This window comes from Eleutherodactylus coqui, chromosome 4 (genome assembly GCF_035609145.1).
Source record: "Eleutherodactylus coqui strain aEleCoq1 chromosome 4, aEleCoq1.hap1, whole genome shotgun sequence".
Taxonomy (NCBI): Eukaryota; Metazoa; Chordata; class Amphibia; order Anura; family Eleutherodactylidae; genus Eleutherodactylus; species Eleutherodactylus coqui.
In genome coordinates this window covers 221737847-221756654 of record NC_089840.1, presented here as the reverse complement: position 1 = coordinate 221756654, position 18808 = coordinate 221737847, and the positions used below count along the sequence as shown (strand labels likewise).

The window sequence follows — 18808 nt, the reverse complement described above, 5'->3', positions numbered from 1 at the left end:
AGCCACTCACTGCAGGGGGGTGGTATAGGGCTTGAACGTCGCAGGGGGAAGTTGTAATGCCTTCCCTGTCTTTCTATTGGCCAGAAAAGCGCACTAACGTCTCAGAGATGAAAGTGAAAGTAACTCGAACATTGTGTGGTGCTCGCCTCTAGTAGCGAGCATCTCAAACATGCTAATACTCGAACGAGTATCAAGCTCGGACGAGTACATTCGCTCATCTCTACTAATTACCCCTCTAATACAAACCTCGCAAGCTCACCTGAGCAGCACCAATCCTCTAGAACGCACTACTCCAAGGCATCCAGACAACCCCTGATGCACAGAATTTCAGATGTGCCCTAAAAATGCACCTCTTCAGGGAGACATACCAAATCTCCTGACCTAGGCCCTCTGCCCCCTCCCACGGCTCCCTACACCTTCCACCCTGCCTATTACATATGACCTCTACCCCTGTACCTCCATACTTCCCCCACCCTGTTTGCTTCCTAACAACTGATTTTTACATGAAACTACCATACTGCCTGTGTTCCCCCATGCCTTAACTCCCCCTCCCCTCCATATCTCCTATATCACCCCCACCCCTTTGTTTCAAACTGATTATATACCACATGTATTCTGTTGTATTTGTCTGTGTTCTCCCGAGCTTGAAAGTGCTGCGGAATAAGTTGGCTCTATACAAATGGGGATTATTATTATTAGATGGATTTCTTGCATTTATCACCAGCTTTTCCTGTGTAGGCTCTATTTCTAAGACTGGGGGCACATTTACTTTGTGTCTGAGTTCTGCCTGAGAAACTGTGGCACAACTCACGTCAGACACCACATGGACATCTGTTGGCATGCTGTTCCATACACGGACTGCCCACACTCTTACACACATTTGTACATTATAATTCTGGCCTGAAAAACAGACAAGAATAGGTTATGCAATGAGTTTTTTCACACAGTCTATGCCTGCTTGAAAAAAAAAAGAGTACTGTGTGCTATCTCATAGAATTTTATAAGTCTATATGCTGTCCGTGTGTCATCCATTTTTTTTACGTCTGACAACCGAAAAAAGAAACCTAGTGTGTCAGAGGCCTAATTATCAGTTTTCCATAAGCTCAGTTCAAAGGTTGGCAGAGAAAAGATAAAATCCTGCTCCACTCTCTCTCGGAAACAACAGCCGCATTAAAAACACTATACAGCAGTACTGAGCAGTGTAGATGTGAATCCAGCAATGGGGTGATATAGAACACTTTCTGAAATAAGCAGCACTTCTGTGAGTCTATCTCTCTTTCTCACTGCAGAAGCAGAATTATAGGATAAAAAAAATACAAATTGTGACAGAAAGGGAGAAAAAAAAATATATACATACATATATATATATATATATATACGGTATATCAAAAATTCTTAAAAATATATGTTTAACACAAAAGTGTGAATTATATATTAGGTCATTTTCTGATGATACACTCCCTTTAACAGCACCTACATCATGTAGAGCTGAATTTATCATTCCAGCATATAATGCTAGATGCCAAACTCAGGCCTGCTATATCTCCCTCTTTTTCACCAAATAAAATCATGTTGAATGTATACTATATTTGTCAAAGCTTCTCTAGAACAGTTTATTCCGTATTTGGTTCCATTTAAAGGCAACCTGTCATCACCTTTGGGCACCATAAACTGCATTATGGGGTTCAAAGGTGAGGGAAAGGGGAAGGGGGTGGCTGTGTTTGATACCCTCTGGGAACCCTGTTCCTGTGCTGTCTCATCAAAATTGGTGTATGCACATAGCACAGGTGGTTCTGTGCGCACACTCTCCCACTCTTCTTTATGGGAGAGTACACATACAGAGCTGAAAAGAGTCACGGTGTGTGGATGAAACAACTTTTTGGGGACACAGCATATGAATGGGGCACACGTTGAGTATCCAACACAACACTCCAGACTCCCCTTTCCCTCACCTTTGAGCCACAAAATGTACTTTATAACGCTTTAAGGTGGTGACAAGTTTCCTTTAAATCCAAAACTGACATAGATGTAAGAGAAAAAAAAAAATGGGATAGCGCTTTATACAAACAATATTATACGTATGTTATAAAAAGAAAGTACTTACTGGGACAGGAGGGTGATCTACTCCTAGAAATCCCATCCATGGAAGTACGAACAGCAGCTTTGTACTTCCAAAGATGGGGCTTTGAGGTATAGAACCCCCTCCTTTCCCAGTAAGTACTTTCTTTTTATTACATATGTATCTTATGAGCACAGATACATTTTGCACTTACTACTTCATTTTATAGATGGATGAGGGCTCCTAACAAACACTCCATAGGATAGATGGTGTTTGATCTTGGGGGTCCAACAGCTCCCCTTTTCAGATCAGACTTTTGTCATCAATCCTATGGATAACTGATAAAAGTCTATCTTGAGATAACCCCGTTACTTTTTATTATACACTAAATAAAGGGTATATATGCACTAAAAACTTATCTGTAATCCCGTTTCAGTTTTCATGTATTATATCCCCCATCCCCTTGTAATTCAAATGAATATTTGCCGTTATTCAGTTCAATACGCTAAGTTCTGTTAGGTTAGACTTATCTCCCATATGGCAGCGTCTGTGGTTTACTTTAAACACTGATCTTCTAGTTGGTTCCTCTTAGGATATTATTGTTCTTCATGCATTACTATTTAACTTTGTTTCTGATATTGTAAATATTCCTAGGTATATTGAGCAGATTTTATGGTAATGACGGTGGGTACATTGCCTTGGCTTGTCTATACTATAGTAATGTAAATAAGAAAGGCTCAGATGGTAATTGCTGCACAAAGTCATGGAGCCTTCCCGATGACAAGATAAAGAAGTCTTCTGTCTGCTTTTGCTTCCTATTTAACTTCTTTACCATTTATTATAACCCAATGTTTTCACATTTACAAATGCCAGAAATCATTCGGAATATGGCTTTCCACCTCCCGGGACAAAGATTCGTTGTACTACCCAGCCTCGACTTCTTGGAGCCCTCCAATGGCATATAGTACTCAGGACACATGGCCCTTCTGCCCTCTTTTACCATGGCTTCTAGATGGATGAAATGAATGAATCTTCACACACTACAGATTTGCTGTAGACTTTCTGCTCTAGAAAATTTGCATTAAATCTGCAGTAAATTGACATCGATTTTTTTGATGCAAAATTTCATAAAAAACCATAAGGCCGGCTTCGCATGGGCGATAAAATCATGAGACGTACAAATATGAACCCTATTCTTGTGAATGGGGTTATACACACGAGCGATGTTTTCTCAAATGCGGCATGTTCTATCTTGTGCATGTGCTCACATTGTTTTCAATGGGGCCGGTGGCAGCAGTGCCAGTCCCATTAAGAACAATGGGAGAAACTCTGTGATCTTCTGCTGCGGCTGTGACAGCCACGCCAGAGGATTCCTTCATCTTATATGTAAAGCGCTTCCCTGAAAAACAATTCAGGGGTGACGGCAGACCATTCCCTTCAACGGAGCCGCCGGCAGCAGCCACGGCTCCATTGAAGGCAATGCACGGACCTGCATTCACGCGTGTTTTTGCACGTACATGGGTGCGCACTTATGTACGCACCAATGTACACACAAAAACACGCTCATGTGAAGCCACCCTAAGGTTGTATCCATATAGCACAACTGCTGCAGGTTACTGTCAGTAAACATCTACAATGTTCCTAGAGGCAGTGCTGGTTTTTGTAGAATCAAATGACTTAGTTGCAAAATTTGTTTTGGGCAGAATCAATCAGCCTGTTTTTCCAGTAGTTTTTGTTGTTAATCAAACAGCAATTGATTCAAAAGAGAAAGGGCTCCATCAGTCTGTCCTTTTATGCTTTTACTTCCTTTTGGATCCACTCGTGGACTTGGCTTAAAAACAAATGCACCAAAAATTTGACGTGTGAATGCACTATATCTATCTATCTATCTATCTATCTATCTATCTATCTATCTATCTATCTATCTATCTATCTATCTATCTATCTCATATCTATCTATCTCATATCTATCTATCTCATATCTATCTATCTCATATCTATCTATCTATCTATCTATCTATCTATCTATCTATCTATCTATCTATCTCATATCTATCTATCTATCTATCTCATATCTATCTCATATCTATCTATCTCATATCTATCTATCTATCTATCTATCTATCTATCTATCTATCTATCTATCTATCTCATATCTATCTATCTATCTATCTATCTATCTATCTCATATCTATCTATCTATCTATCTCATATCTATCTATCTATCTATCTATCTATCTATCTCATATCTATCTATCTCATATCTATCTATCTATCTATCTCATATCTATCTATCTATCTATCTATCTATCTATCTAAAATCTACAGATATGTGGACAAAAATCTTTCTAGTCTTGAAAGCATTATCATTAGAGTTGAGCGAACGTACTCTGTCGAGCTTGATGCTCGTTTGAGTATTAACGTACTCGATGGTGCTCGTTACTGGCAGGCAGGAGAGAGAGAGCGAGAAACACACGAACCAAGAAAAAAAAAAAAAAAAAAGCTCTGACCCGGCGTCCCACATACAAAAATGCTCGAGTCTCCCATTGTAGCCAATGGGGTTCGTTACTTGAGTAGAGCTCTCGAATTTTACGAAAAGCTTGACTCAAATAACGCGGGCCCGAATATATATATATATGTATAAATGGAGGCATCGGACAGGCTTTTGAAAAAGAAGTAAGCATGGCACTCGCATTTTACTACTGAGCCAGGGCTTAGGAGTAACCTAAACCAGTGTAAGGCACTCCTGGGGGATCTGACACCCCATCTGAGAAAGAAGCATTAGACCAAATAGAAAAGTCCAAAATTGATGTTTAGTAAGTGGCCAGATGGCAAGGTGTTCTTTTGTGTACCTGTACCAGTGTAATGTACAGTGTAAAATACTGTGAACCATTACTGCTAAAATAAAACTTGCAGGTGCCAAAGTTTAAGTATTAAAGAAGGGTGTAAAAGTTTATCCCTGAGAGTGGTATCAACCATTTTTAGTGGAGAAGATGGCAATCCAGAGTGGTGACTCATTCCCTGATGTCACTAATTCACTATGTATATTGCCAACATATTCCACAGCACTTTGCAATTCAGAGGGAACATGCACAGGCAGAATAGCTAATAATTAAGTTGAATAATAGGATTAGAGGCTTTGCTCGCAAGAATTTACAATCTATGAGTAAATAGGGGAGATACAAGAGGTAAAAAGTGCTTTTCCTGTACTTTGGTCCAGCCATTTTTATGAATAGGGTAGTAAACATACACCTGTATAAGCCGATCTCCAACCAATAGCTACATATATACAAATATGAAGTGCATTAGGGTGTATGGGGTGTGGAGGATACTGTAATCAGGTTATGAGGAATAGTAATGGGACTAGGACAGCTTGGGAAAAGTCTTAGGCCTCATGTCCACTAGCTAAATGGAATTGCGGATTCAGCAGCGGATTTTGCCCATAGGGAATCATTGGCCACCCGCGGTCCATTAAATTGATTTTTGCACCCTCAGATGGCATTTTAAAAGAATTGCATTTTTCACACGCGGGAGAAAAAATGCGGCGTGCTCCATTCTGCCGCGAATTCCGTGCGGATCGGTAACATTGCTATCACATTGATAGCAATGTGTGCGGATATCTGCATGCAAAAAAAATACCATTTAAAGCAAATCCGCGCGGAAACCATGGCAGATTCTGCGTGGATTGTATTTTTCTAGTGGACATGAGGCCTAAGAGACCAAAGCTGGAGGTTTACACTACAGCAAAAGTTAGTCTAAAGTAATTAGAAAAATGGTGAACAAGGATACGGAAGTAGACGGGGGTGAGGGAGGAGATATAGGTCGGTGCAGCACTGTGGAGAGCTTTACGGATAAGAGACATGAGCATTTTGTTCTATAGCAGTTTCCTGGATTTTCAATCCGAGGGAATAGCATGGAACTAAACATCACCTCTTACGAGAAGCTTACAATGTGCAGTGTAAAACATTGTACAGTATATAAATATAAAACTAAGGAAGCAGAAGAAATTACACGGACTGCTAAATGTGTCTCACTAATTAAGAACTCTCGTATGTGCCTGTTTTTGCTAATTAACAAAAGTAACTGTTATTAGTCTCTCATTTTTTTGTACGCTTATCTAATTTTATTTTTATACACATTTATACATTGCCATTTATAAAAGGGGTTTTCCTAAATTAGGTAAAAGTTTTTGTTTGTTTTTTTCCAAAAACAGTCCTAATCTTGAACATACATTATGACTCTCAGCCCTATCCACTTAAATGTGATGAGCTGCAATACCACACACAGCCCCCTAGACAAGACTGACACTGTTTTTAGCAAAAGAATAGACTTTTTATTCTAATCCTGGACAATCTAATCACCAACATAGAAGGGGGTTCTTTACTGTAAGAGCAGTTAGACTGTGGAACTCTCTACCTGAGGATGTGGTGATGGCAAAACTGATAGATGAGTTAAAGAGGGGACTAGACTTTTTTCTAGAGACATTACAGGATATAGACATTAAAATACCAGAAGGGTTTTTGATCTCTGTATTTTCCGACTGCCGATCTTGTAGTCAGGTAAGAACTTTTCAAATGTTGATTCAGGCCTTAGTCACACGGGCGTTTTTTCCCGCGATTTGCGGATCGCATGACGGATGTGCATCCGCGAATCGCGTGACCGGGGCCGAAAAATCGCCCGAAAAAACTGCTCCTAGCCGCGTTTCAATAGAAACGGGCCGGTGCAGTGCAGCGCTGCGGGCGATCTCACGATGAATCGAAAGCGCTCATGTGTCCGATACCATTGCAAAGCAATGGTTTTATAAAATCGCCGGACGCATGCGCATGCGCAAATCGCGCGAAAAAACGCACGTCTGACTGAGTCCTCAGTGATTATTTTGACTACCATTATGGAGTCGGGAAGGAATTCTTTCCCCCAAAATTGGGTAAATTGGTAAATTGTCTTTTGCTTTATTGGGTTGCTTTTGCCTTACTCAGATTCAACAAGGTAAGGGGGGGGGACTGGATGGACATTGTCTTTTTTCAGCCTAGCATACTACGCTACTATGTAACCTCTTTAAGAAAATAACTAGTTTTGAAGTCTTAGTCGGGAAGGAATTCTTTCCCCCCAAATTAGGTAAGTTGGTAAATTTGCTTTTGCCTCATTGGGTTGTTTTTGCCTTACTCAGATTCAACAAAGGCGAGGGGGACTGGATGGACATTGTCTTTTTTCAGCCTAGCATACTATGCTACTATGTAACCTCTTTAAGAAAATAACTAGTTCTGAAGTCAAGACCTTTACTTGTCCTTATTCCCGGGTGCTTCTTCATAGAAATGCCTACAATAATGTTAACTCTAATGACAGTGCAATTACCAGTATAGTAACTAGAGTTGGAAGACCCTTCCTTATTCTTTTGAGTCTTTGCAGTGACTCAGTTAATGCAACAGTTAAAGATCAATTCTAATCAAGTTGAGAGATTGCAGAAGGCACGCTTACTGTGAATGTGACAGAATTTCCAGATAAATATCTGCTGAACTGTTTATATTTTCTCCTGATCAATGCATTAAAATGACCCATAACAAAAAGCAAAACTACTGTAAGCGCTCAATTCTATTTCGGAGACTTCTCTGAAACTCAATACATATATTTTCGCTAGTTCAATTATTCCTGCCCTTCAACCTGCTTTATTCACCAGCTTTGTCTGCTTTGATTTTAATATTGATCTGTTTATTGTGTTTCAGGCAAAGGATGCTGATCTTGGTGCTAATGTAACTTATCGGATAAGAACCCAGGAAGTTTTGCAGCTCTTTCAAATAAACTCGTCAACTGGAGAGCTATCTCTTTTAAAACCACTCGACTATGAATCATTCACTGGCAAGGAAGCCGTGTATGTATTTCTTGTTGAAGCTTTTGATGCCATGGGAAGCATGCCTCCTGGAATTGCTACTGTCACAGTGAGAGTAAAGGTGAGGAAATTAAAAGTATCTCTCTGTCTCTCTATCTGATGCACCTTTAAATTTTGAGGTGAACGGTTTGAACTTTGCATTTGTTAAGACAGAGAAAAGAAGTATTGTTCCTGTCATAGAATACAACATTCATCTATTTCCCAGCGCTTCCTTTGCATTCACTATTAAGAACCGTCAAACACTTCTTATTATAGAGCATATTTCTGTAATCTTGTATCCAGCCTATTTTCTTAAACACAAGGCCCATCATTTATGCACCATACCTTACCCCTATATGACCTTGGTTTCGCATGGAAGCAAGGCAGTAGTGGACCAAATTCTCTGTTTTGCCGAAAATACGACAGGGTCTTATATTAATTTTTGCTCCAAAAGATTTTTCTTTTTTACAGGTATAACTACCTGGAAAATATTCAAATCAACTTTTTTTTTTTTTTTGCAATTAGGGCTAATTTTTGGAGTAAGGCTTATGTTTCAAGCATTCTCAAAAATCTAGTAAATTCATGTTGCATGCTCACAAATCCTCAAAAAAATATGCTAGGGCTTATTTTGGGGTTAGGTCTTATTTTCAGGGAAATGGGATTGCATAGGCATCCTCCATGATGTGAAGATGCAAAATATAGCCAGAGGAGCAGTGGAATTCGTTAGGGATTGAACAGTGGAGAGGGATTGAATACTGCCTTAGGGCTTAGTCACACAGGGGCGCACCCGGGCGCCGATGCGCCCATCTTCCTGCAGAATAAGACGTCTGTAATGCAGGTGCGGAGAAAGAACACATGGTCATGTGTTCTTTCTTTCGGCGCTGCGGAGAGTCGTCCGCACCTGCAGTCTGGACGTCTTCTTCATGCAGGAACACGGGCGCATCGGCGCGAGGATGCGTCCGTGTGACTAAGCCCTTACAAGTAGAGACCAAGGAGACAAAGGAAGTGCGGTGTGCAGAAATTGGGGAACAGCTGCAGCCGGCCATGGCTCCAGTAATGGGTAAACTGTGAATAATAGATTTAGAGTTAGTAACCAGGCTTTGTGGGCATTCATTTAATGGGCAAAGTACCAGTGAAACCCACACTTCCAGTCACCTCTCCTTAACTGAAACACATTTAGGCCTAGTTCCCACGGCCGTGACGGACTCCGCAAGCAGAATTCTGCAACGGAGTCCGTCACGGCGCCCCCACCCACCCAGAGAACCCATATTCACCTTCAGATCCGCTGCCCGATGTCCCGCATCCCGTCCTGGTGTGCATGCGCAGTACAGCGCATGACGTGCAGGCAGTGTCATGTGACGTGCAGGCAGTGTCATGTGACACGCCAGGAGCGTCATATGACATGCCCACAGCGTCACATGACGTGCCGACCGCGTCATATGACACAGGCGCCGGTGGGCAGGGAAGCGTTTTCACGCTATCTACCACTGTGGATACATGGGAATATGGACACATCAGATGATTTTTCTTTGCTTTTATTCTTCCATTATGCTTGTATGATCAGGTACATAATACAAACAAGAACGCGTTACGGCGTAATGCCTTGTTCACCAAACGCCGAAACGCGTTCTTGTTTGTATTATGTACCTGATCATACAAGCATAATGGAAGAATAAAAGCAAAGAAAAATCATCTGATGTGTCCGTATTCCCATGTATCCACTATCATTTAAACAAGCTATAGGACCGAATGGCAGAACGGATGTGAGTATGATTTTCTCTGCATGCACAGACTACAAGCACCGCAAGCAGCTAAGAAGATGAGACAACTTCTTATCATTTGAAGTAAAGACTTATATCTACCACTGTGCTACAGCGGAAGATAGCGTGATGGACGGCTTCCATTGACTGCAATGGATGCTGTCCACACATACGTCCGTGGCAAATAGAACATGCCGCGGGTGATTACGGGTGACTTAAAGGGGTTGTCCCGAGGCAGCAAGTGGGTCTATACACTTCTGTATGGCCATAATAATGCACTTTGTAATGTACATTGTGCATTAATTATGAGCCATACAGAAGTTATAAAAAGTTTTTTACTTACCTGCTCCGTTGCTGGCGTCCTCGTTCCCATGGTGCCGACTAATTTTCGCCCTCCGATGGCCAAATTAGCCGCGCTTGCGCAGTCCGGGTCTTCTGTAGTCTTCTATGGAGCCGCTCGTGCCAGAGAGCGGCTCCGTGTAGCTCCGCCCCGTCACGTGCCGATTCCAGCCAATCAGGAGGCTGGAATCGGCAGTGGACCACACAGAAGAGCTGCGGTCCACAAAGACAGAGGATCCCGGCGGCCATCTTCAGCGGTAAGTATTGAAGTCACCGGAGCGCGGGGATTAAGGTAAGCGCTCCGGTAAGCTTCCTTTACTTCCCTGCATCGGGGTTGTCTCGCGCCGAACGGGGGGGGGTTGAAAAAAAAAAAAACCCGTTTCGGCGCGGGACAACCCCTTTAATGGGGTGGAATTCCACCGTGGAATTCCGCATTGTGAACATTGCACTACTAGGTTCAATAGAAACTAATAGCTGCGGGGCAACGCCGTTGATTTCCGCAGCGTGATACGTGTCAGAAATCCGCCCATGGTAATTAGGCCTTAGACATTTAGATCTAGTATAAGGATATATTAGCACATACATTTTATCCCAGTACTGTGGACATTTACTCAATGTTCTTTATAAAAGACCTGAGTAGTGCAACTATTTGTGTAATATTAGATTTAATAACTTGGGTTTGTATATAATTGAGACTTCGATAACAATCAGACCACATTATCTTAGTAAGCAATGCAGCAAACCGGTTAATTCCAAAGGGTTTATTTACTTGTTCTTAAAGCTGTGTAGTAGAAAATGGGCAAAAATTGGAAAAAATATTATAGTTTCCTATGGCTGTTTCCATTATACACTGCTATAATTGGACCAGGCAATGAAATGAATCCCATAATGTAATCCTCTATTTCTCCCATGCTTAGCAATAACAACAAGTATATGTAGTTTATCACTGTGACAGCAGGAGTACTTACTGGTCATCTACAGTTTATTTTGTATGATATTGACTGAAATCATTAAACAGAAAAGCAGGAAGTAAATTACACTACAAGCCATATCATGACTTATAAGGCTGGGTTCATATCAGCATTTGGTTTTCTGCTCCATCTGAAGAGCAGAAAACCAGAAAAAAACAGATGCAGTAAAATCCCCATGAATTCAGTTGGACTAATTTTGTTCCAGCTTGCTTCAGCCCTGTCTGGTTTCTAGTTTTTTTGACAGAAGGAAAGCTGACCTACAGGTGGGCCTTTTTGGGTTTGGACACAAGAAAGTCTATTCCATTTCTGTAAGTTTGGGCTTTCTCTTAGCAGATGTTTCATACAACTGTGAGGCCTTAGTCAGACGGGCGTTTTTTCGCGCGATTTGCGGATCGCATGACGGATGCGCATCCGCAAATCGCGTGACCGCTGCGCGCAAGTCGCCCGCAAATCGCCCGAAAATCTGCTCCTAGCCGCGTTTCATTAGAAACAGGCCGGAGCTGTCCAGCGCATTGCATTCAATGGAGACGGCAATACAGCCGTCTCCATTGAAAGCAATGCGCTGCGGGCGAGCCCGGGATGAATTGTCGGTAAGGGCTTAAATATATAAGCCCTTACCTGCAATTCATCCTAAAATGTGTAAAAATAAAAAAAAATTGTATACTCACCCTCTGCCGGCAGCCGGAGCTCCGCGCGGCCGTCCTGCAGTGGGTGTGAAGGGGGTGTGAGTCAGACCTGCCCCCTGATTGGCTCAGCGCTGAGCCAATCAGAGGCATGCCTCACTCACACCCATTCATGAATTCATGAATGGATGTGAGTCAGACCTGCCCCTGATTGGCTCAGCGCTGAGAGGCAGCAGTCACTCACCCATTCATGAATTCATGAATGGGTGTGTGAGTGTTTTCAGCCTCTGATTGGTCAGGGCTGTGACCAATCAGAGGCAGATCATTCAGCAGGCGGGGATTTTAAAGCCCCGCCGGCTGAATAGTGCCGAGAAGCAGTTCAGGAGAACTGACAGCGGCCGCGGCTGGACTCCGGCTGCAGCGGAAAGGTGAGTATACAATTTTTTTTTATTTTAACACATTTTAGGATGAATTGGAGGGAAGGGCTTATATGTTTAACCCCTTCCCGACAATTCACCCCGCGCACGCCGGCAGCCCATTGCTTTCAATGGAGCGGCTGTATTGCCGCTCCATTGAATTCAATGGGCAAACATCGTTCTTCTCTGCCACAGCTGTTATAGCTGTGGCAGAGAAGAATGATTTGTCTTCTATATGTTCTCAATGGGGTCGGCGCTGCTGCCACCGGCCCCATTGAGCGCATATACAGAAGAGAACAGGAATCGCAGATCGCAGATAGGTGCGATCTGCGATTTTTTGTTCTATAATTTATCGGACGAGCGCATAAAAAGCGCTCATGTGTCCGATACCATTGCAAAGCAATGGTTTTAAAAAATCGCCGGACGCATGCGCATGCGCAAATCGCGGCTAAAAACGCCCGTCTGACTAAGGCCTGAATGAGCAGTTGTAAAGTAGAGCTACACTTCAAACCAACACATAACTGATTTATTAAAAACTAAATTTTAAAGAAAAATATAGATTTGTTAAAGAGAACCTGTCACTGTCAAACTAAGTTATGGTGCTGTTAGGGGAGGTGACAGGGAGCCAGGTTGCTGCAGTAGGCCGCTATGAAGATTGCACGTCGCAAACAAATCTGACTTTTTAGAATGATGTGTGTTCATTCTCCCATACAAGCGATCTTCAGAGGGAGACACTGCAGGAACCACCGAGCAAGTGAATATAAAAAAAGCACATCACCCGACTCCCTGTCACTTCCCTTAACAGCACCATAACTTAGTTTATAGTGCTGTGGGAAGTTGACAGGCTCCCTTTAATAATTGGTAAAAGAATGCTGATATGAACCAAACGTAAGGGCCTGTTCACACTTTGTCATGATGTCTCTGAACATGTGTATCAGGAATTGAACCAGGGCCCTCCTGCACTCCAGTCATTAGCTCTCACTACTGAGCCATCAAGCATTTGAACAGTTCTCCTGCACGACTCTCTGCCTTGTTCCCTGATCCCGCAAACCCAGCCCCTGTCCTGACCCCGCCTCTGTTCCTAATTAGGCTCATTATGAAAAACCTGACTCTGCCACTGCACCAGTACATGATTATTGTGCTGAAGAGCCTTAGTCAAGCTCCTCTCCTGCCTGCTCCTCTACAAATAAAAACTAAGACCTACCGATACTGACCTCTGGCTTTCCTCCTTACAATGATACCCACCTCCTCCTTTGTACTGCAAACTGAGACCTACAAATACCAACCTCTGGCTTCCTATCTAACTATGATACTCACCTCCTCCTTTGTACCACAAACTGAGACCTACTAATACCAACCTCTGTCTTTCTTCCTTAATACAATACCCGCCTTCTCCTTTGTACCCGAAACTTAGACCTACCAATACTGACCTCTGGCTTTCCTCCTGACTACAATTACTCCCTCTTCCTTTGTACCGCAAACTGAGACCTACCAATACCGACCTTCGTCTCTCCTTTGACAACTCCCCTGCACAGCTACTACACCAGCGTCTCCAAACCCAGTGCCAGAAACGCTGCAGGCAGTCCTATCAGGATTTCCATTTAAAATTCAGAAAAGTGCACTTCTGGACAGGGCCTGAACAGAACCATAAATGAAAACTGTTAAAACCGAGACTAATAGGATTCTATTTTAGCAAGTTTCTGGTCATTTCCAGCTTTCTATACCAGGAAAAATAGCACAGTACACCACATTCTTTTTTCTGATACAAAATGGTCTGTTGAAACAGAGACCTATTGCTCTTCATAATGGCTAGGATAGGTTCTGTTCTGGTCTCATCCAGAAGAGCTAATCTCTGGATTATCAACAGAAGCCCTGACAAGAACCTCTGGATATAGGCCATAATGAAGTGTCAACAAGCCCTTACTCGTGCTTTTGAGGTTTTTTTGCTCAAGAAAATTATTTTTAAATATAACGTGTTTTTTTTTCACAAAAATGACCTTAAAGTAAAGGAATTGTATGCACATAAATCTGAGCTAAAATAATCTGTAGATCATGTAACAGAATAGACACAGACAGATTATATTCAAAACTATGTATGATTAATGCTATAGCGACAGCATAACACAGTTGTTATGCTTACAGTTTTCCACACAACTACTTCTAATTCTGCATTCAAAAGGGCTTAACCATTTGAAAAATGACTTATAGATGCAGGATATGAGAAAGATATACAGAGAAAATCTAGTCTTTCTTATCGTTATGTTACATCATTACAATTGTCACTAGTAAAGTTGTATGGTGTCAGACATTACATGAGATGAGGTCACAGTCTATTATATGAACTGTAGCTCTTTTGTTTTCAGTACTTGCAATACTGATGAAAGAAAAAGTCTTTTTATGTTCACAAACTTGTAGCATTAAAATCTTTTTTAGTTCTAATACATATATATATATATATATATATATATATATATATATATATATATATATATATATATATATATATATATTTGCAAATGCAACAAAGAATTCCTACATCTGCATATTTAATTCATTTGCAGGAAATGCTGACTGAATTTGTTTTACTGTAATTGCATTTGTGAAGCAGTGGCTACCTCCATATCTGCTGTGCACTCTATTCAGCCCATCTGTCCAATGCCTTTTAATTAGGCCCCCACACACTAGTGTATCCACGGACATCACACGACTACTTTATAGACCTATGAGGCCATGCACATTAACCGTGTAAGAAAACTCATGGTATGCCCTATTGCTCTGTTTCATGGATGAGGAATAGGACATGCCAATGCATGTCAATTTGCTGTCTCTGCATAAATCAGACAGTACGCGGACTTGTGTCCGTATGTTGTCTGATGAGAATTGTGTCCATGCCTTTTGGATGCAACACACACACAGGTAGCATGCATGTAGCCTTAAAGTACATAGCTGTATATAATTTTCTCTGAATGCATTTGGAAGCCGAGGCGTAAAGAGGGGCCAGTGTAAGGCCCATGTATATAAGGTTGTTTTGACGTGGTAGATGGGTTCACATATTTTGATCAAGGACGTTGCATTTTTTTGCACTTAGTTAATATAAAAGTTATTCAATTATAATTCAGATATTTAGTGTGTATGTGTGCTGTAGCCACGTGTTTTTTACTTGCACTGTTGCAGCCAAGGCGTATGCACACCTACACATTCAATTCATTTATAGGAAGAGCCAACTAAATATATTTTTGTTGTATAGATATTTAATTGGAATCCTGCAGTATATTTTATTAAAGGAGACTTTACTATTGATGATCTATTCTCAGGATAGATCATCAATAGATTGGGTCCACCATTCAGGATTCCTGCCAATCAGCTAATTTCTATGACCGCTGTCAGTGTGGAAAGCACAGGAACCAGATTACACCATTTGTACTGCATCAGCCTGAGTGGATAGTGTTGGTGCAGTTCTCATTGAATTAGATAGGAGCTGTGTTAGAAGCATTAGAGATGGTGTTATCTGCTTCCTGCCCTGTCCATATTGAGAGTGGTGCCAGGAATCAGCTGATTGGCAGGGATCCCAAGTAGTAGACCAATGTTAATCATCTATTGATAGGTCATTAATACAAAAAATGCCAGAAATTCAGGACAACCCCTTAAAAAAAGTATCACCAGACATACTGTGCTGTTAGGGTGACTAGAAGATGCTAAAAAGTCAGCCAATAAAGTAACTAGCAATGCAAGATATGAAGAAGAAGAAAGCCATAGCTTCTCTAACACTTATGGTTGGCCAAGAGTTTTTACACTTCACCAGGTTCGGACTGTTGTACCAGGGGATCCTCCAGTGAACCCAAAGGTTGATACAGCAGAATATAACCCAATTTGGGACAGACATTGGAGCCAATTGCTTATCACTAGGGTCTTTTTCTTATGGGTTGATTCACAAATAAACTTTTTCACTATTAATTTAATTATATGGTCTGTATGTGCAATAATGGCAACAAAGTTAAAAATGAAATAAAAATAGACACACACAGGATAGGCATTTGGAAAGTGGGCTCTCAGAACCCTATCCTGTAGTGGTCTAAAACAACCAGTCTGACACTGGATTCTATTTTGCATATGAAACTTGGAAACTTTTGGTGGTGCGAACAGAAGATATCTATGTGCCTTAATAACTTCTCTTTGTTAGAACGTTTTATATAAGCACTAAAATTAAAAGGTAATTGTGGAAAGAAATGTCCATTTCAGACATAACATGCTGCCTAACAAGTACAGTCTTGTACATGTAGTTGTCTAACAGCGTGTTCCAAAATTGGTACTCAGCTGAGGGTCTAGAAAATAGCCTGTATAGTTGGCATTTCTTGGAGACCTGCCATATTAATCATACTGCTGTACATATAAATGTTCTTGGGAACAGCTCTAATTGGGGATTTAAATTAGGTTTTAGGCAGAAATATTATTTACACATGCAACAAGTCACTTTTAATTGCATGCTGATGACATTTTTTTCTTTTGATGAACTGCAGAATGCTGCTAAATTTTTAGGTTATTCTAAGTCTTTGATGATATTGGTAGGATTGGACAGAGAAAGATAACGAAATATATCACTTATTATCACCCTGATAAAAAAAATAATTAGAATTTAATTGCTTGGTGCTTGCGGTCCACACCAATGCTCTTACTTTTCCTACAGTTTGATATTTCTATGTTTCAGGGTTAGGTCTCCTTTACATGAGCATATGCGCATTTGCGCGCACCTGAGAGCTACATTTTTGCTGCACAAACAATCCTTTTTCTCGTATCGGCGTAGTTTTCTGTACTTTTTATGCTCGTAGGGCAAGGTCATTTGCGCACGGCAAACAAAGATCCTCTCAAATTAGTTTGAGTTCCAGATGTGTTTTTTCCCAGTGGAATTACACAGCTTCTTAAGCATCTTCTTGTGTATTGTATGCGCTAATGCGCACCGTAACTGACTTCTATTGGGATCTTTGGAGCGTAAATGCGCAGAAAAGTAGAGAATGCTACACTTTTTTTTTGTATGTGATTGAATTAAGTTTGAGATCCCCACTGTAATTGATAAAAAAATACTAAGGGCTTCTTCACATGGGTGTATTCGCATGCAAATTTTTCTTGTGCGAATACACCCATGTGAAGGAGTTTTTAGTATTACTTTTTTTTTTTATCAATTCCAATGGAGATCCCAAACAGGGTGGCTTCACATGAGTGTGTTTTTGTGGTGCAAACGTGCGCACAAAAACACGCTTCTATTAGAACTTGAGATGAGCGAGCGTACTCGCTAAGGCAAACTACTCGATTCAGGTGCCAGCGGGGGAGTGCGGGGAGGGACGGGGGGGGAGATCTCTCTCTCTCTCACTCTCTCCCCCCTTATCACTACCGCAACTCACCGCTCTTCCCCGCCGGCACCCGAATCTTTTGAGACGAGCGGGCAGGTACTCGCATAAGGCATTACTTGCTCGAGTAGTTTGCCTTAGCGAGTACGCTCACTCATCTCTAATAAGAACCAATGCATTCCCTATGGTGTGTGCACATGTCCGTGCTTTACAGGTGTGTGCTTGCAAAGATAGGACAAGTGTGCACTATAGAGAGTACACGCATTGTCTTCAATGGAGCCGCGGCTGCTGCCGGCGGCTCCATTGAAGACAATGGTCTGCCGGCACACCGTAATTGTTTTTCAGGGCAGAGCTTTAAATAAGCTCTTCCCTGAAAAACAAGAATTTCAGTGTAAAAAAAAACCCCACAAAAAACTTACCTGCCCACCGCTGCCGTGTCCCCGTGGGGATGAAGAACACATCTGCCGAATCCCCGCAAGGAAAAATAATTCCCTGCTGCACCTGCCACATGCGGCAGATGTGTTCTTCATCACCGCAGGGATTTAGAATTCCTTTGCTGCATCTGTCACAGATGTGGCAGGTGCAGCAGGGAATTCTTTTTCCTTGCGTGTTTTTGCACGTACAGGGCTGCGCACCTATGTACGCACAAAAACACGCTCGTGTGAAGCCAGCCTTAATACAATTTTACCATAACAGGACAGATTAAAATAAACTTTCAGTTACAAAATTTCTGCCTCCGTTATGTGTAAATGTTCCCACTTAAAAGTGTAGTGTCAGCTTTAAGTGCCTTGCAAGTAAGAAAATTGTTCTGATGTGTCGCCAAGGCTTCCTTTAATCCCTTTACAGTATCAAAGTAGCTGATGACTGCCTGTCATAACATTACAATTCTGTTATTCCATATGATTAGCAACAGCACCAATAGATTGTTTGATCATGTGAATGTTTGCTGAGACGTTCATGATTGCCTGAGGAAAACACTTAAGATGTCTTATACTCATGCAAAATTACACCTTTGAAGTTAATTCATAATATTCTACAGCAAATCAATAATCAATTAACCAATCAGAACTTTGTGCTTCACCATCTGAAGTAATACAGGACATTCTCCATTTACTTCCATTTATTACATTAAAGCTACGCTTTTTGCCTTAACTTTTCATTGCAAATATCAACTTAATAATGTTCGACCTTCAAAGTCGAGTCATTTTGGCAGGGTGAATTTGGCATATGTAGGAAGTGGTTATTTTTTAACCTCCCTTGCTTAAAGGGCCACTCCAATGAAAAGTTCACCACACCCCTCACTTGATTGTTGGTCACACTGTGGACATCTCTTATTATATTGCAGTCACTTCCATGCAGTACTAGATGCTAATGCTTACCAGACACTATCTTGGTTTTTTAGATTTCTCCCTGCTTTCTCTTTCTCTGTGCTGTG

The 18808-nt window shown here is 41.4% G+C and overlaps 1 protein-coding gene across 1 annotated transcript in view; it reads left to right on the top strand.

Annotated features, from left to right (window-relative positions):
* Positions 1–18808, top strand: part of PCDH15 (protocadherin related 15) — a 1187477-nt gene that overhangs the window by 670784 nt on the left and 497885 nt on the right. The window contains exon 20 of the mRNA XM_066601652.1: positions 7780–8004. Coding sequence (XP_066457749.1) covers positions 7780–8004 — 225 coding nt within the window. The remainder of the gene's footprint in view (positions 1–7779; positions 8005–18808) is intronic.